A 24,486-nucleotide genomic window follows, 5' to 3' on the forward strand; every position below is an offset into this window, starting at 1 on the left:
ATCGGTTTCTCTGCACATTGATCGTTGGAACTCTATGGAAAGTAACCGGTTTACATGGTTCTGTTTTATGATTTCTTGGAATATAATTTGCTCCTGCATGTCGGAACATGACAATTCGATAATTTGATGGTGAAATTTAAGCGCTTTTCTAGTATCAAACCGGTGAAAACTGGCTCTGCAAAAGTTTTCGTAGCTTGATCGAAAGAGTAGATTTGTCTAAGTATAATACAAATTGATAGCGCTTCAATATCATAATTTTGACGTCATAAATGATTAATGAAGATTTAAATCAGTAGACTCAATGAGATTTTAATTTACATAATAACAGCTTGTCCCGTAGTAACATTTGCCGAGCAATGATTTAAAAGCGATTTCCATACTAACTTCAAATTTATTTTAAAAATAGTTCCAGGGCACGGAAAATTATAACATTTTGGATTCTGGCTCTACTTTTTACGTAGAATCATGATATGTAAAAAAATGGACACTTCTAAACAAACCAATTGAATTAATTGAATTTATATTCCGATTTCAGTACAAATCTGACGGATTTTCATAACTATTTTATCTGTGTGAGTGTTTTCGTGTAAGATAGACAAAAATGCAGCGTACCTTTAGTAGCTGTCAAAATACGTTGATTCTACTAAACCGGAGAGTGATTCGAGCGATGCCTTTTTAACGCACACAGTCGCACGTTTCTTATCTCTCATTGATTGCCGACGACCGACAGACAGAACGCCAAACCGAACAGGTTCGTTACGCGACGCCGACGCAACTCTGAGCTTGCGCAAAACCATCCGCCGAGAGGAAGAGAGCGTGTGTGAACGAAACAAACGCACGTGGTCGCTATAATTGCTAGCGCCAAAGAAGTACGACTGTATTCACATGCTGACGACGCCGTGAGCAATTCTCCCGATAGAGACTTCGACGACATTCGTCGTAGAGCTGCACTTTCAGTTTCACCTAGGCCGCGGACTGTCTCAGTAGCTCAGATTCGATATCAGCAGCGTTTCATTCAGTGTTCGATTCTTCGAAAACCGAGTCAGAAGTGAAAATTTTCCTGAAGCGTCAGAAAAAAGCGCACAGTTCAAAGTGGTGTGTCCGTGCTTATTTTCCTCCGGAGTGGTAAAAACTAAAGTGAGTGAAAGGGGTGGAATCGACATTCTGATTGTGTGAAAAATTGGTCGGAAGAAAAATATCAATCCGTGCGAATCGCAATCACGCTATCAGAATCCTATCAAACAAAAGCTTACGCCAAAGAATAGATCGAGCTCGCAGGAAGAACAAGGACAGAAAGTTGCATTTTTCCGTTCCGTACGGGCAGAGCTAGGGAATTTTCAGACAGTGCACGGCGAAAAATTTCCACGAGACCTCGCAGAACAGCACAAAGTACAGGGCGAAAAGGGTACTACGCCCCCGCACCGAAAAATCAAACATAATTTTCCGGTTCTTTTTTCCACTCCAATCCGTCGGCGACTACTAGATCAGGTTCTTCGTCGTCGTCTTTCCTCTGCCTGGCAATCGTGGGGAAAGGTGTACTCCTGCTCAGGTGTCATAGCAACGCGTGCCTGGCCTTCTTGGGTTTCGTTTCTCCGCGGCAAGATTTTCCACCCAAGAAGGTGGAATCAAAAACAGAGTAGGCGACGACAAACGGAGAGCTGTCAAAGTGGCGCGCGTGTGTGAACAGTGAAAAGCAAAATCCCATTGTTTTGTGCGGTCTACATTGTGATAGTCGAGTCGAAAAGAAATTGTGAACTAAAAAGAAGCACAAACGCATTCTGCACGCGAAAACAATATCGCGTTCTGGTGGCTCGACTTTTACGATTTGCATGAACCTTTCTCCAGTGTTGTAAAACACTATTGAAAAGAATATCAACTTTTGGAAACATTCCATGTTTTGTTACATGTTGTCATGAATGGAGATATAGTATTGGACAAAACATTTAGGGGAAGAGCACCAATTTTCGACCTATTCATACGATTTTAGCCTACTTTGTATGGAAATCCGAATTGTATTGTTTTTGGTCGAAAATTAGTGCTTTTCCTTTACAACTTCTCTTGATTTTCCATACAAAACGACCAACTTTGGTAGGCTAGATCTCAGTCAAACTATCATTCAAATAGACAACTGAGTTCTGAGCCTTCAAAATTTACCATTTTGTATGAAAAATTGATAAATACTGTAATTTATTTTCAAGTTCGAATTTTCATAGCAACTACTACTAATTTTGAAAAAATGACATTTATGGTATTTCTACAGTAGTCAAACTCCACGATGACTTCAATGACTACCCAAAACTTGATAAAATTCATAATCAAATCTCGATCATTTTCTTAAATCAATGTAAGGTATTTTTACTCGGTTTTTAGAAAAGTAATTGAGACGAAAAAAATAATACATTCTAATTTCCTAATTATTTTAGAAATAAATCTACATTTAGATTTAATTTCTTCTCGTGTATCCTTAAAACTTTACATTAGTGACGAAATGATACACCTTTTTTTCAATTAGTTACGACGTTTTTGTACTAGATGTATAAGATTGACTCAAGTAGTGTTTTGTTTTATTTCGTAGTTAAGTCACTTTGTCTCTCTTTATAAAAGAACGGTGTAAGTAATGGTCAGGCTGCGAATGTTAATAAGCTTACTGAAGTCATTTTGTAATTTCGAAAATTAAACGTTATTCTAGTGAATATCTAGTTGGTTCAGAGTGAATGGTATAAAATTTAGTCTGCAAAACATCTATAATCTATATTTATTTACTGTTTTGATTTACGGCTGTTGTAATACGTTTAATAATTATCTCAAATAAGTATTCAGTCAGACTTATCTCTAAAAAGTAAATAACCTATTTGAGTGAAGAACTAGTTGGATGAGTTAAAATTCCCACAAATAAAGTCAGAACAGAATTTATTCTTAATCATTAAAAAACGGAATTTATTCTAAAACATATTAAGAAGAAAGGTTTTGATTCTTCTTAATACATTTTCTCAAAACCGCATAAAAGTTATTTTTGTCGATTTGAAAAAGAAATCTATATACTCTGAGAAAATCACAGTTTGTTTTCATTTGTGAAATGCGGTGTTTTTATTGTTAGTTTTATTGACTTTGTTCTTTTTCAATAAAATTTCTGTAAAACCAGCATTTGCACAAAAAAAAAAAAAAAAAAAAAAAAAAAAAAAAAAAAAAAAAAAAAAAAAAAAAAAAAAAAAAAAAAAAAAAGTACTGCTGTCAAATTAAAAAAAACAAATCTTTCCGGATTTAATATCTAATAATATTAGAAAACAATTGTTATGTTCAAAAAGTGAAAAAGTGATAGTGGAAAAATTGAAGAATGGAAGTGATTTCGTTGACTCGTGTTATAGGTACTGTGAATCAAATGGTTTTTGGCTGTTTCATGCTTTGCAACGAACCGTCCGGAGTTTACATGCAACACAGGATTTCAGAGAACCAATCCGGTGAGTTTGTTCCAGTTTGATACTTTTTTTTTTTGTAAGTTTTAGGGACCGTTTTTTTGTGCTTTGTGGAATTCCGGTCGTTTCTTGAACGAAAAAATATTTTTTCGGAGTTAGATATTTTTGTTCGGTTCGCGTATTCTGTTCGGGCGGGTGTTACGCAGCTTACAATGGATTGTGAGTGCTTTTTTAACCGTTCGATGACCCTGGAGGGATCGATTCTGCTTTTTGTATAATTCCGAGCAGAAAAACATAGTGTGTTGTCCTCATTGTTTAGTTCAAACGCGCTTCCTTTCTATTTTCGATTATCCTAGAAACTGTACCATCGGTCTTTTTTTATTGGTATTTTTTTTTTTACGGTGGGCTTTGTTTGTGTTTTACGCGCATTATTATCTTTTTTTTTACAGACGATGACCCTGGAGGGATCGGTTTTGTTCTTTACTGGCTATTGAGCAAAAAATAATATTACCGCACAATCAAAACTCATTACTCCAAATACTATTTATACAATAAATAAACTGTTGCTTTCTCTTTTGATTGTCGGAATTCAAAAGACTAAATAATTACCACCTAATCACAATTGCTCTGGGTCCATCGCTAGCTTTTCAGGCGAATCCTGACGTGACCTTATACCCCTCCCAACCCCCACCTCCGTAGCACTTATGAGGGCGTCGCTGAGTCGGTGGCCTCTCATTAAGTAAGTGCTACATCAACATATCCTTCCCCTATCCTAAGTTACGGTAAAGATGGGCGTGGCCGGGAATAGCAATATTCATGCTTTTAATATTCTTGTTTATGATTAGAGCAAGGTATACTCCCCTGCCTTGTTCCTGAAAGCAGTCAGGATGAGATTATTAAAAAGAAACATGAATGTTGCTAGTATCCAATCTACGAAGTATACCGTAACAACGCTAACGCTAACGCTAACCAGCATTTGCACAAAAAAAACTTATTTTGCACTATTTAATGATTTAAAAATTGCATGACAATGTATGGCAACAAACAAGGTTCATAAAATCGAAAAAGTCGCAAGAAATTAAGAAAAATATTTTGCTCGTTTCGTTAGAAAATCGTCATCCAAACATACATCAAAAAGGGAAAAGTCAGTGCGTCGCGGTGGCAAGGCGAAAAACTTAAAAGTAAAATATAGAAAATAACCACACAAAGGTACACGGCAAAGACGGCCCAGTAAGCTACCGGAGAAAAGTCGCGCGTGTGTTCATATAAAAGAAGCAGTGCAACAGCAGTGAAGATAGAGAAGCGAAGGCAACCGAAGATAATAAGTGAAAACCTTTTGCCGCAGATAGTGAAGTTTAACGAGGCTTATTTCCAACTCCTCCGTTTGCATCTCTTGTAATAGAGGGCCAGAAAAAAGCTCCAAGGCTTTCCGTCACTACCGCAATTTCGTCAGAGAGTGTGTAGCAAAAATAAAGAGGGCATTCCCCGGGTAACAAGTGAAGAAAAGTGTCGCGACTCTGGTTCCAGCTCCTCCTCCTCCTCGCGTGTGCCGCCAGTCGTAAACAAAAAGCTCAATTTCAATGATCATGGCGTTCAACGGAAACGGTGCCGGCGGTGGCCAGGACGGGCCCCACAACAAGCGTCTCTGCACCGGCCAGGAGATGATCGAAACGGTTCCACTCAACAGTCGGGTAAGTGCTTCCGATGGCCCCCCACAAATAGATGTTGTATCTATTAGCTGAGTGGGTGGCAGTGGGTGTGTGGGAAAAAGAAGATGGTGGAATCTGTCAAACATTGATGGAAAAAGGAAAAATCCTCTGAAGGAATTTCCACGCGAAACGCGGTTCATTCATTTTCCAACAAGGGGTCGTATTCAAAGGACGAAAGGGAAAATAGCTGCGTATAGGGAGAGTTTCCTTCTTCTGACATTTATCGCATCCATTACATCTTGCGTCGTGGTTGTGCCGTTTTTCGGTGGTGTTTGTGAAAGCTTTTTCGGGCTGATGTCTGAATCCGGGAAAATGTGTGTGGAAAACGTCAGTCAGTCAGGACGAAAGTGCGATGCAATGATGGGTGGTTTGTGAATGGTTTCTCTGGGTTCAGCGTTGCCAGGAATGGTGAGAGTTTTTCGAATTTGTGGATAGCAATCTATAACCAATTTGAAGCGAGTTTGAAACTGTAGAATTTTTCATTATTCATAACTTAAAATCGACTAGAATTTACGTCATTTAGCTTTTATCCCTCCCCTTCATTCATTTTTTGTGGTTCAATGTTCAAAAAGCTCTTGAGAAATTATAAACAATCTATTTCAAAATTTTGAAGTTCTTCTCAAAAAGACTTTCTCATCCCATCTCGCGCCCCAACATTTCCTAAAAAAAACCTTGGTTTATGCCAATGCTATGGAAACAAATCTGGATAATTTTGTGGAAGAATCTCCAGAGGAATTTCTGAAAGTATCGTGGTGCCAGCGCTAGGGTTATTTTCCAATGGAATCCTTAGAAAAACTCATGAATGAATCATGGGAAGAAACTCCGGAGTAATTCGTGCTTCTTAAAGTAGTTTTGAACGAAAATTCTAGAGGGAATCATAAGAAGTTCCTGAAAGAATATCTAGAGAAATTTCTGGAGATATTTTTTCAGTGAAATTACTGGTTGAATTCTTTAAAAAGTAATAAAAGAATATCTTGTGCGAAGTCCAATAAAGAATCACTGGATAAATTTTAGAAGGGCTGTGGACTTCCTTGAGAAATTTATAAAATTATAACTAGAGAAATTCCTCAACGAATCTGCGCTAGAGTAAGGTATCCTTTGAAATTTCCTGAATATTAAATAATATATTTACAGAATTTTCCGGAGAAAATATTGAAAAAATACATACGGTAATATTTAGAGTAATTTCACTAGAATTTCCAAAAGAAATCTAAGAGATCACTCCCTCTGAGAGACATCTGAATGAATTGTCTGAGGAATCCTTTTTCTTAAAACTTACGAGTGCTTATTTCCAGGTTTCTGTTTGGTCTCATATCGGTCTCTATTTTCAGGCATGACGTATTTATACTTCCTATATCTTAGACACTTACGCTACCACTAGCCCTGCATTGACCCAATATTTTGCTGTGCTCAATTAGAAATTCAGGATTAATCTTAATTGCTTATTGTACATGATGATGGGTTTTGCACGATTTATTCAAGAATTCGCTTATGTTTTGTTCTTCACAAAATTTTTTTCTTCATTTTTTTCTAAAAAATGTCTTTAGATACTCTCGAAATAATTTTTAAGACATCATTCCTGAAGAATGGGATTTTTCAATAATTTATTTCATAGAATCATTAAACAATTGTCCATGGATTCATTTTTTGAGAAATTTTGCTACATTCAATTCTGCATTTAAGGATTACAAAATCTTTCATCCATCCGTTTTGCTAATTTGACCAAATAAATTTGAGAGATTCCCAGAAATTATCTATGGGACTATGTATAGTGTCAACAAGGAACGGCGTAGCTGGTGCGATTAAGATAAATTATGTAGGAGAATATTTTGACTGCTCTTCTTATGACAGAAGCAACTTCGTTTCGTCATTTGTTGTATTGGTATGTAAAATCTAACGCCTAACAATCCAAAGTAGAAATCAATGAAGCAATATTACAAATATGTACTTCAAGCATAAGAATATTGGTTTGTTTCGATTTCAAGTACTATGAGCGAAACTAGACATTTTTTTAGGAGGTGTACTCGTTCTTTGCCACATGACTAGCTTTTAGTGAGTTGTTAGAAATATTGTTAACGATGAAGATCTTTGCTACGCTTCCCGAAAGATGCTTAGGAATCCTTGGCAAGGTTTTTGATGAAATGCTTGTTAGATTTCCATTTAAAATCACAGCAAATTTTTGATGAGATCTTTGTTGGAATCCTAAGAGGAATGGCAGCTAATTGACCAGTTTTTTGAAAGGTCTTTCTGAAAGATCACTGAAAAGGTTATTAGTACATTGCTACCAAGGTTTTTAGTGGATTCTAGAAAAGATACTGATATTGTTACTGATTTTGCTTGAAATTCTTAGTAAATTCTTGGGAGTTCTAGTAATATCCTGGACAGATTCGAAGAAGAACAATAAAATGTTTTTGGAGATATAGTGTCTCTCAACATGAGTTACACCAGATCAAGAATTTTTCCAGGAATAAGACATGGTCAATGTCTTACACATAATTCCGAAGGCATTCTTAGATGGTTTGAACTTTGGCATATTTTTGGAAATTTATTTTAAATTACACAGAGCAAATTTTTGTTCATATAAGTCCAAAACCTCTCTGAAATTGAAAGATGTTTCAACAATTAGTTTTGTTTAGTGTCCAATACTCATTTGAAATTCAAACCGTGTTCAGCTCACAAATTAAAAAAAAATCAAATAAGTTAGATCAAGTCCTCCAGATAACAGGTGAACCCGCCTAAGGCTGAAAGTCCCTGTAATAAAGAAATTCAAATCATCGATCAAATCCTCCAAATTTGACCATTTCTTATGAAAAAAAAAACTAAAATATTAAGTGACAAGATCATCCATCGGTTTTTTTATATTTTCTTGGACATCCGGGAAAAATCCTGGAATTGGAAAACTGATTTTGGATGGACTCTCTGTATAGAGTCTCTATTTTCGGTAAGAGCTTTTTAAAATATCCCTTTGTAGTCAATCTTGGTGTGAATTCTTGAAGCTATTGCTTCATCGATTCTTTGAGGAAAAGCTTCAGAAACTTTGCAGATATTTGTTTAGGAAAATGCGTTCAGGAACTACTCCAGAACTGCTTCCAGAAATTCCTCTGATGAATCCCATAGCAACACTTCCAGGACTTCCTCCAGTGATTTCTCATGGGAGCCTTCGAAAAATTCCTGCATAATTACAGAATTACAACGCTAATACTTCCAGTAATTTCCACATGAATTGCCCAAGGTATTCGTACGCCGATTAGCAGTTCTTCCTTCAAATTCTCCGATTATTCCTAAATACATTATTCCATGGATTTCGCTCAAGGTTTTTCAGGGATTATTGCCGAATTTCGTTTAGTAATTTATCCAATACTTTTTTGTATCAATTTTCCGAACAATCCGCCTTGAAAATTTCCTGTAGAACTTCATTGAAAATCCCCTGTAGAAATCCGTGGCAGATATCCTGTTTAAATTCTTTGGGAAATGTCTGGATGAATCAGTTGAAAGATTTCTGAAGGCATATCGGAAGGTATCTACGGAGTAACACCTGAAATATCCCTAGAGAAATTTCTGGTTGAAACATTAAAGAAATTTGGAACGAAAATTTAGAATTAGAAATTTTAAACAATCTCTGGAGGAATTCATCTGCGATGTTAATAGTATGTTGAATTCCGATGATGGATTTGGCCATATGGGATTATAAGTATTTCTGTGGTATTCTCGTTATTTCGGTAGGTCTCCTGGTAGTTTTTTTGTGCCGACCCTGGAAGGTATCTCTAGGAATTCCTCTTATGAGTCCAGTGAGATTGCTGAGTTTCTTTCATGTATTTCATTCGAATCTTTGTTAGAAATCAATGCGGATTCCCTCTGAAACATTATGATTCTCATCAAAATTAGAATTATTCTTACCGACATCACTAAAATTCCCATCGGAATTTATTATATATTTACAGAAATTATAAAGATTTATATTAGAATTCAAGATTTCCTGTGAAATCTCAACGGAATCTCAAAATTTTACAAGAATTCCAAAGATTCGGGCTAGAATTTGCAGGAATCCCACTGATTTCTGATATTCCCAGAAGAATCCTAAAATGGCTTCAAGAATCCCAGAATTGTTATAACAAATTCTGGATTTTGTTGCCTCTCGGAATCCCAGTATTCTTACAGGGATTCCCGAGTTCCAAAGGAAATCAGAGAGTCAGGGATGAACTCTCACGTAAAATGCAGAGTTACTTCATAAATAGTTGAATTCAATCCGACACTCGAGGATTCCTAAGAAACAACATTATTATTGTAATGCCAGAATTCAGAAAAAAAAAAATCTTAATTCGTACTGTATTCTCACTGAAATCTCAAAATTATTTTCAAAATATCAGAACTTCTACGGAAATCTCAAAATACTTTAAAAATTTGAAAGCTAAAGCGTTTTTCCATAATTTTTCAATTATTCCATTCAATTCAACCATCTCAAAGTATGAGTAGCAACCTCAGAATCTAACTTCCAGTAGCTTTGTAATAAATTCTACCTTTATTCATACCAACACGTTGTTTGTTGTATGTTTTTCAAGAAAGGAAAATGACATAAACATGTTCCACTCGTGTTCCCTACATTTACTGATGAGAATGTAGTACACTCAACTTTACTACAGTTAAACCTCCATGAGTTGATGTTCCATAACTCGATATCGACTCATGGAACCATACTAGAAACAAAATTTCATGGTTACTATGATGGTCCCTTGAAACAGCTTTCCATAGGATTGCTGTTCCCACGGCATAAAAATTAACAAGGCAGGCTCTTTACTGATGTAAATATTAAGTTTGATTGTAAACATGTGACGTCACTTCTATCGTACCATATACCTTCAGGACCACTAGATCATTTTTTTTTCGCAAATTTGTTCGAGGTGGATAGGAATGACGTCGTCAAGTAGCTGTCAGTTTTTGGAATATATCACCTTCTTAATATAGTACACCGTGGCTGTTCCATGACTCGATATTTCCATGAGTCGATGGTCCCTTCAATATCGACTCATGGAGGTTTCACTATACATTTTATTCATACCGCCTATTGTTTCTCAAATGTGGCAGATTTAAAAATCCTTGAAATACGTAGAATGTTTATTCTTCAAGAATCTCCTATTTTGGCAACACTATCCTTATCGTCCTCCCCGGGTGTGGAGAGCAAAATTGGAAACCTTCTCCATACTCTCTGTGGATGATACGCATTGAGTGAGGGATTCCGCACAAACTAAACGTGACACGTGTGTGAGTGAGTGTGCAAATGTTGTCCCCGTCCGTCTGTGTCTCGTCCCCAATATAGCCATTGTTGGCTAAAAACGCCGATTATGTAAATACAATACCGTCATCGACGACAACAAGAAGCCCTGAAGTGGGTACTCCCGGAGTCCTTCATTTAGCTAGAGACCGTACGGGACTAGCGTTGTTCTACTCGATGTTTGTGGATCGCAGTAATGGACGAAAGAGGGGGGGGGGGGGGAGGGCTAGTCGAAGTGAGGCGCATGCCATACGTGACGGTTGAGATGGATGAGAGGAAGAAAATGCTTTACTGGGTGACATTTGTCGGTCGATTCAATACCCTCCCACACAATCCTTTATCTGAGCGTTTTGCAGGCTTTCGGTAGACAGGATGGCGATGAAGTGCGTTGACAGATCTGTAAATGGTGTCTGTCGGGTAAAGATTGCTGTCTGGGTGTCGATAACAAATCGGAACACTTATGCGATAATGATTTGTCGGCCACTTTACCACTTTGTGTGAAGAATTTCATACAAAAACCTTTCATTGTTCGATGTTCCTGTAAAAAATGCAAAGTATACGAGGTTTGCAGAATAACAATGCCACGACAAATAAAGGAAGAATGACAAATTGGTTCCGAATGGATTCTTGAGAGGTTCCGAATAAATTTCAGGATGATTCCGCTAGTGGTATTGTACCAAAAACAACTTGAGGGAAGTACCAAAATGTGAAGTAAAATTTGAATCCGTGATTATAGACGATGATATTAAGGCGAAGTAGGCCGTCATTGAAATTTGTACGCGTCGTTGATGATTGTTGCTAATCCATCTCACGATTTTGAATCAAAGAAAATCATTTGGTTTTGCACTGACACAGCTGAAAAAGTATCAGCATACTTTATGCATGTTAGCGCATGCAGTGATACTTTTTCAAGTCAATATAAACTATCGAGACTGAGTTTTATCACTTTGAAATGCAAGCTGAAAAGTAATCATTGATGCCAAAACGAATGACGGGCTACTTAGCCTTAAACTCTTGATCCGTCTTAACCCGTATAGGCCTGAGTGAAAGAAAAATTACTAAACTTCTCACCGCTCAGCGAATACTTGACGGATTTCAATTATTTTTTGTCAGTATACTCGTACACATATCTAGTTGCTAAAAGTGGTCAGAGGATCTCGGGATTGTTCATGTAGCCAGAGTTATTGTGGTGGATCACTGGGTCAGGTCGGGTGACAAGGATTCTGTGCTTCTGTGCCCCTGTAGGTAGGCAAATTTCAAGTCACTGATAATTTCCAGAATCGTCTATAATGTGGCGACTATACCAAGGAGTTTGATGGAAAACGCATCAGCGTAAACCTTTTGATAATCGATTAAATTGAATAATTATGTCAACTGCATTTGATTGATCCTACAAATGACCATTTTTGGGTCCTCGAGATGCCTCAAATTTATGAAAAAGTGCGCAATTTGTATCTTAACATCTGTGTCAAGCTAATGGGAACGCATTTTAGTGAACTATTATGTTTGATCTATACTTTTAGAGATTTGAAACGGTTCAGTCCTAACAAATGTAGAGCCGGATCTTCAGGGCATTAAGTCCGAGTGTCCACATCGGGTACACTCTAAACGGTGAAAAACTATTTGTTTATATTGTTGATTATCAGATCTTAATGATTTATGCAAATTAAAATGATTGCCATTGAAAATAAACAAAGATAACTTGGCATGTCCCAAAAAATCGCCTTTTTCTACCCGACTTGACCCAGTAACCCACCGCAATAATATTCCCGAGTTCCTCTGGCCACTTCTAGAAACTAGATATATGGGCCAGTATACTGACAAACAATTATTTGAATCCGTTAAGTATGCGCTAAGTGGTAAAGGTTTTCGTATTTTTGCTTTCACTCAGGCCTATACGGGTTAAAAACGTGAGGAGAAGACAATTTCAACGCACTCGCGATTCAGCTATGAAAATTATATGACAGGATATGCAGAAAGAAATTAAAAAATGATTTTCACAATTGGGGAACAAAAAAATTGAAAATAAAATTTCTCAATTGAACCCTGACTCTGAGCCCTTTTGGAAATTATCTAAAATTTTGAAAAAAAAAACCTTAGAAGCCAATTGAAAGAGAAAAATAAATTTTTATCTAACTAATTCCGAAAAAGCTCAAAAACTTGCTATGTAGTTTGAAAGCGCGCACAATTTTAATTTAGGAGTTACTAGTCCAATAGAAAATCAAGTTACTCAGGACTTCGAAAACATTCCCAATAAAGAGAACGTTTTCGAAAATTCCTGGGAGACTGATTTGGAAGAAGTGACTATTATTGAAAAATTCAAACATATGAAAGCTCCTGGCGATTATGGAATTTTCTACATTCTCATCAAAAAACTTCCAGAAAGTAGCTTATCATTCTCAGTTGATATATTTAACAAATGTTTTCCATTGGCTTACTTTCCCGACAAATGGAAAAATGCTAAGATTGTTCCAATTTTAAAACCAGATAAAAATCCTGCAGAAGCTTCTAGCTGTCGTCCAATCAGTTTGCTTTCCTCCATCAGTAAACTTTTTGAAAAAGTCATTTTGAACAGAATGATGGTTCACATCAATGAAAATTCAATTTTTACCAATGAACAGTTCGGATTCCGCCATGGACATTCGACCACTCATCAACTTTTACGTGTAACAAATTTGATACGTTCCAACAAATCTGAAGGCTATTCTACTGGTCTTGCTCTTCTAGACATAGAAAAAGCATTCGACAGTGTTTGGCATAAAGGCTTGAATGTAAAATTAAAAAAAACTTTAATTTTCCAATACACATTGTTAGAATAATTCAAAGTTATCTGTCAAATCGTACACTTCAGGTTAATTATCAGAACTCCAGGTCTGAAAAACTTCCTGTAAAAGCTGGTGTTCCTCAAGGCAGCATTTTGGGACCAATATCATACAATATTTTCACATCTGACTTACCTGAGTTACCTCAGGTCCCTCATTCCCACATAAATCAAAAGCTCTTTATTTGAAACCTTCAAGTAGACATGTTGTTATGAGCGGTTTCAATAAATTGATCAGATGAAGTTAAGTATCTATGAGCTAGATAAGAATTTACCTTTCAAAAATTACACTGAGGGCATTCAAGCTAAATGCAACAAATATGTAAAATGTCTTTATCCCCTTATTAATAGAAAATCAAAATTTCGTCTTAAGAACAAGCTTTTACTATTCAAATAGATTTTCAGGCCAGCCATGTTGTATGCTGTACCAATATGGACTAGCTGTTGTAATACCAGGAAGAAAGCTGTGCAGAGCATTCAAAATAAAAATTTGAAAATGATTCTGAAGCTTCCTCCCTGGTATAGTACCAATGAGTTTGATGTTTAACGCAAGATAAGAATACATTGAGTACTAATTGCGGGTTGTGTAAATATTACAGTTAAAAATGTTTATTACAAAAAATTAGAAAAATTTCTTTAACTCACCAACGCGAAAAATGCGAAATATTATAAGAATGTAAGACTGGAAAACGAGGTTTGGCTCCCAATAAATACAAAACATATCGATTTTTCCGCACAGTATTGATGATTTACAATTGTTAATTATAGCTTTGAGGATTTTTTTTTTCGAAAAAGTTCTTTTGACATTAAGTTTTACATATATGAAAACAGTATGTCTTATGGGGCAAGAGGGACACCGCAATTTTCTCATATAAAATCAAATGAACTTTTATTTTTCTTGTTTAATATTGCATTAAATCAATGTTTCCTACTAAATAAAATCAAAACAAACCATCTTGTACATTCAAAATGGTTTCTGACAATTTTTACAATTATTGTTACAGTCAAATAAGATGAGAACTAAATTAATTTCGTAAAATTACTGTTTAACTATAAGTCAACTTTTATCCCTCAGTTTTTATCTTTACCTACTCTAGAATGTATCGTTTAGGCGGGGAAATAATAATATACAAAATTTGTGGCACTTTGCTCTAGTGGTCTTCTTGCCCCATACGAGTGGCACTCTTGCCCCGTGCCTCGTCGAAAAACCTCATAAGGGACATTTTCAAAAATCTAAAATCAACATGTGTTTCTTATATTTTTGAAATCTATCGATAACATCATTTAGAACAAGAGGTGAGCTTGCCCCTACACTGCAATAATTTTCAAAAATTGTGCTAATCAACAATGATTTGCACCTATATATCTTAAGGTGTCCTTCTTGCCCCCAGCCCCCCTACATAGAATATCCAATGTTGAAACATTTGAACAAATGTCAAATACAATAAATAATACTTTTAGACAGTTTAAACAAAGTTCTAAGATTTATTGGTGGCGTCAATGAGACACTGCCGATTTTGCCATAGCGAAACGAAGGTTTAACGAAGGTTCCTGCATAATAACTCACCCAGTTTCTTTAGAAAATTCTTTAAGATTTGCTCCAGAATACCTAACCGTAATTGTTGAATTTATTTTTATGGAATCCTAGAAAAAAATATTTCTAGGATTTTTTTTTCTGTGGGGCTATCCTTTAAGAAATTTATTGTTGAATTCTGAGTAAGATCCTGAATAAATATAACATAAATTCCTAGTAAAAACGCCAAACTATTTCCTGCAGGTAAAGGTTATAATTCTTTGAACAAACCCTATAGGAAATCATGACATGATACTTAGAAACTTCTGTTTGTTCAGATATTTTTTCAGAGGATATCTGGAAAGAATAAAACAGTGTAACATTTATGAAATCTCCGTTAGTATTTATGTTGGAACTTCGTATAAATTCGTTAGGCGATCCATGGGAAAAACATTACATGAAAATGCAAAGACTTTGGCAGAAAAATTGAGAATCCCCTGGAAGACATTCTGCAGAAACCGCTGTAGGAATATTATGATGTAATGCCTTAAGTAATTCTTGAAAGAACCTGAAGAGATACAGTAACACATATATTGAGCTTTTCGGTAATCCAATCTGCATTATTATTGAGTTAATTACTCATTACGCGTGGTAAAAATGGATAAATTATGGGTGAAATTTTATAAAAATCCACGTGCTCGGCTGGGATTTGAACCCAGGTCTCTTGTATGTTAGACGAGCGCTTTACCAACGAAGCTACCGAGCCACTTGGTGACCCAATAACTCTGTTGGTTACAAGTTTCGAATTCAAATCCCCACAGATCCCGCGGACCCTTTTCATAACCCACATTCATCCATCTCATGTACACTACACACGCGCGCAGAGCGAGTGCGATTTATTTTGTTTTGAAACTGTTTGCCTATCATACCCACATACGCCTAGACAATATGAAAAAAAAAAAAACCAAAAACTTCTCAAATTTAAGGATAGAATTATTCTTGAAGATAATTCTAGAGAAACATCTTAACATATTCTGGAAATATTCCTAGAAGAATCCTGTAATAACTTTTAAGGAATTCAAGACAAAATGATTGAACAAATTGTTAATAATATTTCTTGGGGTATTCCTGCCTAAAGAAATGCTTGCAGATAGGTGCCTCTTGTAAGTACCTGGTCAAATTCTCGACAGACTATTTAAGAAATCTGCGCTTACTTGTAAAATACCTCTTGTAAAGTAGACATTCATCCCTGAATTTTAAGTTTTAAATTGCCTTTCGTAATGCCATTAGTGTAATTCCTTGACGAACACTCGGAAGAATGGTTAAAAATTTCTCAGTCCTGTCCTGTTTTTGACAAATTGTTCACACCTTCCTTCAAAGCACACAGTACTGTAATTTAATACTGCCAACATTGAACCGAAAAATCTTAAGCCTGAAATCAATAACAGGTAATCTGATTTCCAAAACCAGCTGTCCAGAAATCTATTCGTTTCAATCACAAAAGCAAGCAACTTCTTGGTTTCATTTTCACCTTTCTCTCGTCAAACCCAAAACTCCCCTTCCCCAAATGCTCTTTGTTTGCTATTAACAAGGAAAAACAAACAATAGTATAATTCGGCCCACCTGGATGCCTCCTCCTGCTAACTTCGTCAATTTGCTACCAATATCCGTCTGTGGCCGTCCCCGATCATTAGTGTTTAACAAAATTATAACAGCCTGAGATATTTGTATCAAAGCTTTTTGTAACAGAATGTGTTACAAAATTAGCTGATAAAATGTTAAAATAATTTTTTTTATAGCAATTGTTACAGATTTAGATATCTTTATATCAAATCTATAACGAAATGAAATATACAATTTCACTGGGAACTTATAACATAATTTGTTATACACTAAATACAAAAAAAAAAAACAATTTACTTTTGATATAATATACTATATTAATTCTGAAAAGTATGACAGAATATGTTATAATTTTGATAATAAATATCGAACAGATACACTTTTTATAATCATACTGCTGCATACTACATCAACTGCTTTTTTAGATATGACGTTTTCAGACCACTCAAAAGAAAAGTGTTGATAAAAATTACAATTGGTGCTATAATTGTGTTAAGCATATCTGTTCGGGTCGTCGGTCAAACAGAATGCGTTCCAAAATCCCAAATCCATCCCCAAGTAATTGGAGCCGTCCCATCAAATAACGCCCGAACGACCGACCGACCATTTAGGATTCTCTGAGTCAATAGACTAGGTAGCTAAGAGAGACTGTGGGTCTGGAAGAAAAGCGAAGCAAGGCGTCGTCGGATGGAAGGAAAAGTAAGCAAGCAAAACAAAAATCAATAAACATGCACGACGCGACGCCGAGCCGCATTTGTGTTTGTGTCTTGGCCCATGCGGCCGGTTGCTTCTTCATTTAGATGTCTTCCCGAGCAAGCGTCTTGCTAGTGGAGACGTTTGTACGGTATTGTCATTGTCACTCTGGCAAGTATTTAAGTGTACGAATCCAATAAGTGGCGGAAAATGAGACAGTTCCAGTTTGACATGTGAAAATTTACTAGGACCAAGTGGTCGTGATGGTAAACGCACATATATTTAGCAAGACCATGCTAAAGATGGCGGGTTCGAATTCGCATCCAGTTGAAGTTTTTTTAATTAGCTTTTTTTCTATTTTATAAGTACAAAAATTGTCAGTTGGCAAACAAGTTTCTCAGGAAATTACTGTATAAGTGTTCATAGATAACATAGAGCTGAGTAGCAGGCAATGTCCCAGTTGGCGCGCAAACGCCATAAAGAATAAGAAGTCATGATGAAATAAATAATTATTAATAGTATTTCAGGTTTTGTCTTGGTGCCATAACTGAATCAGAACCAAAAATTGGTCTTCATAATACCTACATATTATAATGACATAAACATTATTGTAATTTGGGATATAGTTAAAAATGTTCTCGTAATGAAAAAAAAAAAAAAAAATATTGTCATCATGTAGCATCCAAGAAATGGGGGACTTCGATATATAGGAAATCATATTAAAAGCTTTTACAGACTAGATTTATCAAGTAACTATTGTTTTTGTTATGCAGCGAATTAAAATCTTACAACACTGATTTCCAAAGTAACATGCTTGTTCTTAGAACTATTGATTTATAATCTTACATACTTACTTCCATACATACAAGTAGGTTCTTTCTAAGACTGACATGAAATCGTGTGTTACTATTTTTGGACAGGGCAATCGCAGCTTATCCATTACACTCAGAAGGCTGTTTCGGCTTTCTTTTTTGCCTCTGTCAAATAGTTTGGATCACTGACGTCTGGCTTCGTTGATACGGTCGATAAAGTAAGTGAATGAATTTCGGAGTGGGAAACCATCGTTGCTGTTGTTATCGACATCTTCGGATTTTTTCTCCTCTGTCTGATAGCACGGGTGAAAGGAAACAACTGGACCAAAACTCGTTTTCCTTTGGGCAAACCGCGAACGCGACAGTCTCCTTCACACCGTGGTCAACATTTCGCCCGTCAAAAGAAGCATCAACTGCGCTTAACGGGCAAGCAGGCGGTTAGTGAACCACATATTTCGGGACTTGCGAAACCGGGTCAATTGGTAACTGCATTTCATCGCCCCCCGGAGAAGAAAGCAATTTACTAAACATCCCGTTGCTCCTGCTGATGATGAAGCTCCGTATCGCGTCTCGCATGCGAATTCTTGGCGAACGTCCTGCTGCAGCAGACCAGACAGAAGGGAAAAATAAGCAATTTGTTCTTGTAAGAATCCCGTCCAGATCAGATGGTACGACAGCGTGGATCATTTTTCGAGATTTTGTTCCACTTTGTTTGTGCTCTTCAAGGAGATATACGCTCGTTGCAGTCGGTTTATCTTTTTACTGTAATTTCTTGTGTTTCTGGGATGTTTAAAAAGAAGAAAGAATGTTATTTCAAACTATTTATTATCTTATTAGAAACTCTAGGAAAAGAAGTTCTTGGACGATTCTATGATTCACTTTGATGTGAAGGGGGTTTCTCGGTCAAATAGTCTGAAACTTTGCAAGACTTTGAAATAAGCAATTCAGAACGACGTATAAAGTGGCCAAATATGAGCACAGTGCTTTTGAAGAACCCTGTCGAATTCAAACAAAAGTGCCAAGAATACGATCAGTTTTCGCTACGGAAATATCTTGGACAATACTGGACATAAAACAGCATTGTTTCATTCTCACGCCGAGGACATGTGATTGAATCTCATCGCGATGATAGTCCCTTAAGACAATAAGGTTCTTTTGGATTCCTTTGGAAGACAAGTAAAACCGTTAGTCCCAAGATGAACCAACCCAGGTTTTAAAATCTCATTAATAAAAATGAAAAAGCATCAAGCCTGTTGTACGATATACAATGTAATAATGGCCAACTTGGGCAAAAAGCCCTAACTGTAGAAGTTATCATAAAACAAGAAGTTAAGGCTCAAGAATTCATCATTTTATCGTTAGCAATCATCTTCTATATAAATAAAAATGGAGTGGTGTTTGTTTGTCACGAAATGGCTTGCGAACGGGTCAACGGATTTGGATGATTCTTTCTCCGTTTTGTTCGTTAAGGGATCCGACATGTTTGTGTGTATGAAAATCCGGAGATATTCACCAGGAAAATTGAAAAAAAAACGAGGGTGAACGAAACTGTCATTGTGTATGGGACGATCCATTACGTTTTTCAACAGCCTATTTGATGGCAAGACGAAGTTTGCCGGGACCACTAGTTAAAAATAAAAAAAAACGCACCCTACGTTCAAATTCAAGGACATCCTCATAAAAATCTATCATCGCATTTTTTTGATTTTTTTTAAAAATATAGAGCTACAAATTGGTGGGGATTGCTCATCAAACCTTCCGGTCCGCCTCATAGTTACGTACTATTTGGTGCTGGGTGTAGTTCTTGTTTTTCCAGCTGTATTGAAAAGCATGAGCCATAGTCTTTGGCATACAATCGGATCTTTCTTTAGCAGAAAAGAACCGAAATGTCTATCGACGACCGGTGATTGCTAGCAGATATAGTGGAGAGCTTGTCTTGAAACGTTCATCGCTTCAAGCTAGTGGAAAAACTGAATACACTGATTGCCTGTCGATCAGAGCCGAACTAGGCATAGATCGTATACATACATCTGAATCTACATGTCTCCGATGTATTACATCGTTCCAGGTGGGAGTTATCTGATATGTGAATATGGTACCATAACAGAATTTTCCATCTGAACGAAGTGATAAATCATAATATTCCGCAAACTGTATCACACATCTACAGAATGTATTGCGTGAAGTTTAGACACAGCAGAGTATTGGGTACATAGGACCAAGTCCCTGCCGGGTGGCGCGAAACTGATGAGCGATAGACAATAGAATCAACAACACTGCCATAAGGGATAGTAAGCATGTGACTATTGTCGAAACTATGATTAGGAGGCAAATCAACATCCCAAGATCAAATTTTTGTTACAACCAATGTAGGTATTATTAAATTAGGCTGTAGAAAATGGTAAATATCTGATCACTTAGGAATGTGTTGCAAGGTAATAAATGCTCGTAGTCTGTTTTCTTCGAATACACATGTATAAATTGTTAAAATTGCCGAATCATACGCGGAATTTATTAAACGGATCATGAAATTAGGACTGAAATCATAATGATGATAGATTATCAACTTTCCTTTCGTCGTGCTATTTGTTACCGTTAGAATCACCAAACTGATTGGTTTCCCACTACATACACCAATACAACAGCACGAAAACTGAAGTATTATAATCGCGCGTTGAAACTTATTCAATATCCATATATTACATCAATAGTGAATTCTTGTATATAGCTAGTATAAATAACATTATCATTAACTTCTTAAACATTCTTTAACTGAAAACAGGATGCTTGTTTTATCAAACATGCTCAATCGGCACCTAAAATCTCGGATCCAAATAGTTTGCTGAATAAAAATTGTGTCTAAATAAAACGTGTAGGCCAAAAAAACATAATTGAGTAGGAGTTTAAAAGTTACTTAGCACATGAAAAGTATTTTAAATTAATCTATTAGTAGATCAACACTAATGCTCACATTTTTATATTCTCATTTCATCATGGTCCTCATTGCTCGAGCGGAGACGAACACCCTGGAGATGGAAAAATCGACAGCGCTACGATAAGGAAACGTAACAGATGAGAAACTATCGATACATTTATCAATTATAAAACCCCGTTTTAATGTTAACACTTTGTTTCTGTTTTTTTTTCTGTTTTTTCGTTTCAGCAATCAAAAACCGAACCAACTCTACTATCTTTTCATTTCTTCTTCGTTATACTTATAGTCCCTCTGGCACTGAACCGAGTGGTGCGCCTTCCGCTTTATTACTGGTGCTGTCTTTCCTGTACATTTGGCATAGTGTCGGAGGTGATGTACTGTATTTGCTATACAACGCGCTACTTTCGATATTGTGCTTGGCGTGTGGGGAGGCAGTACTAGTGGTGAAGCGGAGGGCGCCATTCGGTTTAGTGCCAGAGGGACTATATCTATTTAATGTATCTGAAGCTTGTGGGACCGCTTTAATTCCGGCGCCTGCTTGTGGAAGATCCCGGTGTGCTAAACGGTATAGGACATGTTAACGGGGGAGGCTTGGTAGGTCCTCACCCAGCCCGTGTCTAGATGGGCGGATAATTGTCTGCCAGGGTGTGGATTGAGCAATTACAATTACAAATATAGAGCTACAAATTACCTACTGGGGTAATCCCTGAAGAAATGTATTGAAATACCCGGCATAAGCGGAGTATCCCTATAAGAAATACCTACAAGAGTTACATGAAAAAACTTGTGAAGGAGCTTTATGAAGTATTCTAAAAAAAATCATGGTCAAACTTTTCATAAAATCTATTCAAAATATCTTGAAGGAAATTCAAAATAAATTCCCAAGAAATTCTGAAATGTGTATGACAATTGATGGAGAAATCACTAGAGAACTTCATTAAAAATGAGCTAAAACTATCTTGGAAGGATTTTCCATGAAGCAGTTCCTAAATGAATAGTTTGTAGAATTCCTGGCGGTGTTCCAGGAGAAGGCTCTAAATGAATACTTGGTCTGTTTTTGAAAGAACTCCTGGAGAATTTTTTGTAATATCAGAAGTTGGAGCAAATCGAGAAGAAATCTCTGTATGAGATCTTTAAGAAGCCATCGGAAATAGAGAACTTTCTGCAGAAATTCTTAGCGGAATCCTTGGAATACTTGCTTCCCCATAAAATCATTTAGGCAGGCTTTGAAAAATTAAACGATCATTGACACACGAGTCAAAATTTTAACTCATTTATCTGCCTGCATTTGGCGCCGATCACTACCTACAAGGGTTTTTGTTAATCCAATTTATCGTTTTCTGGTGAGTTGCAATCTTGGTTGCAATGATGATGTCGCGCTACCCGATAAGTGTTCATTTGCAACAACCAGACAGCTCACCAATCCTCCATAGGTGGATCGTGTAGAGTTGTTGAGATGAAGCAGAGCGCAAGAAGGAAGGGAAAAAAGTCTGTTTTGACAGCTCTGCAGAAAGCGCACGGAGAGAGCGCCAGTCGGTTCGATTTTAAATGATCGATTATTATTATTATTTTTCCGCTATTGGATGTTCTATGGTTTGGTTGATCAATGTAAAAGTTTGATTTAAAAGCAGCTCCACTTATTTTGCAACATGTTGTCGTGGACGACAGTAGACAACATGACTAATTTAATTAAAATGATTTGAAGTTATAATTAGTACATAAACAAAAGAGGGAGAACGTTTATGCTGGTTGTGCATTACGAAAAAATCTCATAACTTAAAACAATGCTCGTTGTTGGTTCATGTCGAAGGATCAACATGTTCGACTTCACGAATCTTATTTTAAATATCGAATAACAACACATGCAATCAAACAAGTGTGTGATTACAATAAACTTTTGATATTTTTAATTCGGAATCATCACATAAAAATATAGAGAATCAAAATCCTCCTGAGAGGGATGATTTGGTGAAGGCTCATTCTAATTAAAATTATCGTTAAATTATGGGGATACATTAAAATTGTTATTGTTCTATTTGAATGTGCTTAAATACACCTGGATAAAGATTTATAAATAAAATTTATTGTTGATGTTACGAACTGTGTCTACAGGGAAACTTAATGCTTTACGAGAAATACATTTGAATCGAATTATTTTTATATGTGTATCATATGAAAAAAAATATTGTTACTGAAATTACTCTAGAATTCTTTGGGAGTTTCCCCAGGGATTCTTCGTTGAATCACTCATGAATCCTTCAAATCCTTCCTGTTCTGGTAATTTTAAGATTATTTCTGATGTTTCTCTAAGGTCTTCTGGAAATCACAGAATCCCTCCAGAAATCCAGATATCGCTTAGGGACTCATCAAAAAAAAAAAAAAAAAAAAAATGTTACCTTTCCGGTATTACTTCTGAGCTTCTTTCGGATATCCTTTTGTGATTCTTCTGGACATCTTTTTGGAGTTTTTGTATAAATCTGTATGTGATTTTGCGTGTATCTCCTTAAGGATTAATTTTGAAATCCTGAAATTAAATTCTTCGAGATTCTTTCGGAACTACTATAGAAGATGCTACCAAAAATCCTGTTGCAATTCGTCTGTGTATTTTTAGAGAATTTTGCCAAAAAATGTATACTAGGACTTTACTAGAAATTCTTCGGAAATTCCTCCGAAAAACACTTTAGATTTTTTTTTTTCAGGAAATACTACTGGTATCCTTATGAGATTGCCTCTGGTATTCTTCCGGAAATCACCTGAGATGCTTTCGGAAATCCTTTTAGAATACTTTCGAGGATGCTACCGAAAACCTTTCTGAAATTTTTCTAGAAATGCCACTGAGATTTGTACGTCATTATCAGTGAAATACTTCTGGGACTCTTTCAAAAATTCTGTCGGAATTCTTCCGGCTATATCTCTAGGATACTTTCGGAAAACTTTCTGAGGATCCTTCAAATCCTTCCTACTAGATATTTTTTGAGGATTCATGGATGTGGATTAAAAACAATGAGCGTGTAGAAAATAAGTATGAACTGCGCAGAACACATCAGACCGATTTACCATTTTATTTTGATGAATAATATAGTAATAGCACAGAAAAACAGACGTAACACTTAGCACAAATCTCGATCAAAATCATAGTCAAGAGAACATATGGTCGGCGTTAAGTCAGAGTGGACTAAGTGACATTTTGAATATTTTGAGAAAAATGGGCTTAAAGTCTAACACTTTGTAATTTTTAAACTCGTTAAAATTTTGGTTCAATATTCCTTTACATCGTTGAGCCACTTTTAAACCATATAATTGATAATCATGAAAAAACATAATACAAACCTCTAATAGGACGATTTTTTGATAGACTATGGGCACTAAAGACCACCGTTCAGTGATTTGGTTCACTCTGACTGAACAGTTTCTATGAAAATAACAATCATTTAATGCTTGCATGGTCAACTCGGGTGCATATTTCTAAGATAAACAGATTATCAACTCCTTCGACATCAGTGCTGTAAATTCTTCAATAATCCATATCTTCAATCCCAAAATCAGTGGCATTACGATAGCTTGAAAATTAAAGTTTTACAGGGTCGAGGCATTGAAGACCAGCAATATTCAAATATGCGTTCAGCCAGAGTGGACCAAGTGAAAATCTAGAGTGCCGGCCAAAATATAGTGGTCCAATGAGCGGGTTCTAGGACATT

General features: G+C 36.2%; 1 protein-coding gene and 1 non-coding gene across 9 annotated transcripts in view; one reads left to right on the forward strand and one right to left on the reverse strand.

Annotated features, from left to right (window-relative positions):
• Positions 1 to 943: 943 nt before the first annotated feature.
• The window catches only part of LOC5572228 (heterogeneous nuclear ribonucleoprotein L), a 710,940-nt gene continuing 687,397 nt past the window's right edge, over positions 944 to 24,486 (forward strand). For all 8 annotated transcript variants that reach the window (XM_021851703.1, XM_021851706.1, XM_021851708.1 and 5 more), the window contains exons 1-2: positions 944 to 1,137; positions 4,522 to 5,104. In XM_021851703.1, coding sequence (XP_021707395.1) covers positions 4,994 to 5,104 — 111 coding nt within the window. In that variant the 5' untranslated portion in view covers positions 944 to 1,137; positions 4,522 to 4,993. The remainder of the gene's footprint in view (positions 1,138 to 4,521; positions 5,105 to 24,486) is intronic.
• Trnav-aac lies at positions 15,420 to 15,491 on the reverse strand. The gene has a single exon. It is a non-coding gene; the product is annotated as a tRNA-Val (tRNA).

This window comes from Aedes aegypti, chromosome 3 (genome assembly GCF_002204515.2).
Source record: "Aedes aegypti strain LVP_AGWG chromosome 3, AaegL5.0 Primary Assembly, whole genome shotgun sequence".
NCBI classification, from domain to species: Eukaryota; Metazoa; Arthropoda; class Insecta; order Diptera; family Culicidae; genus Aedes; species Aedes aegypti.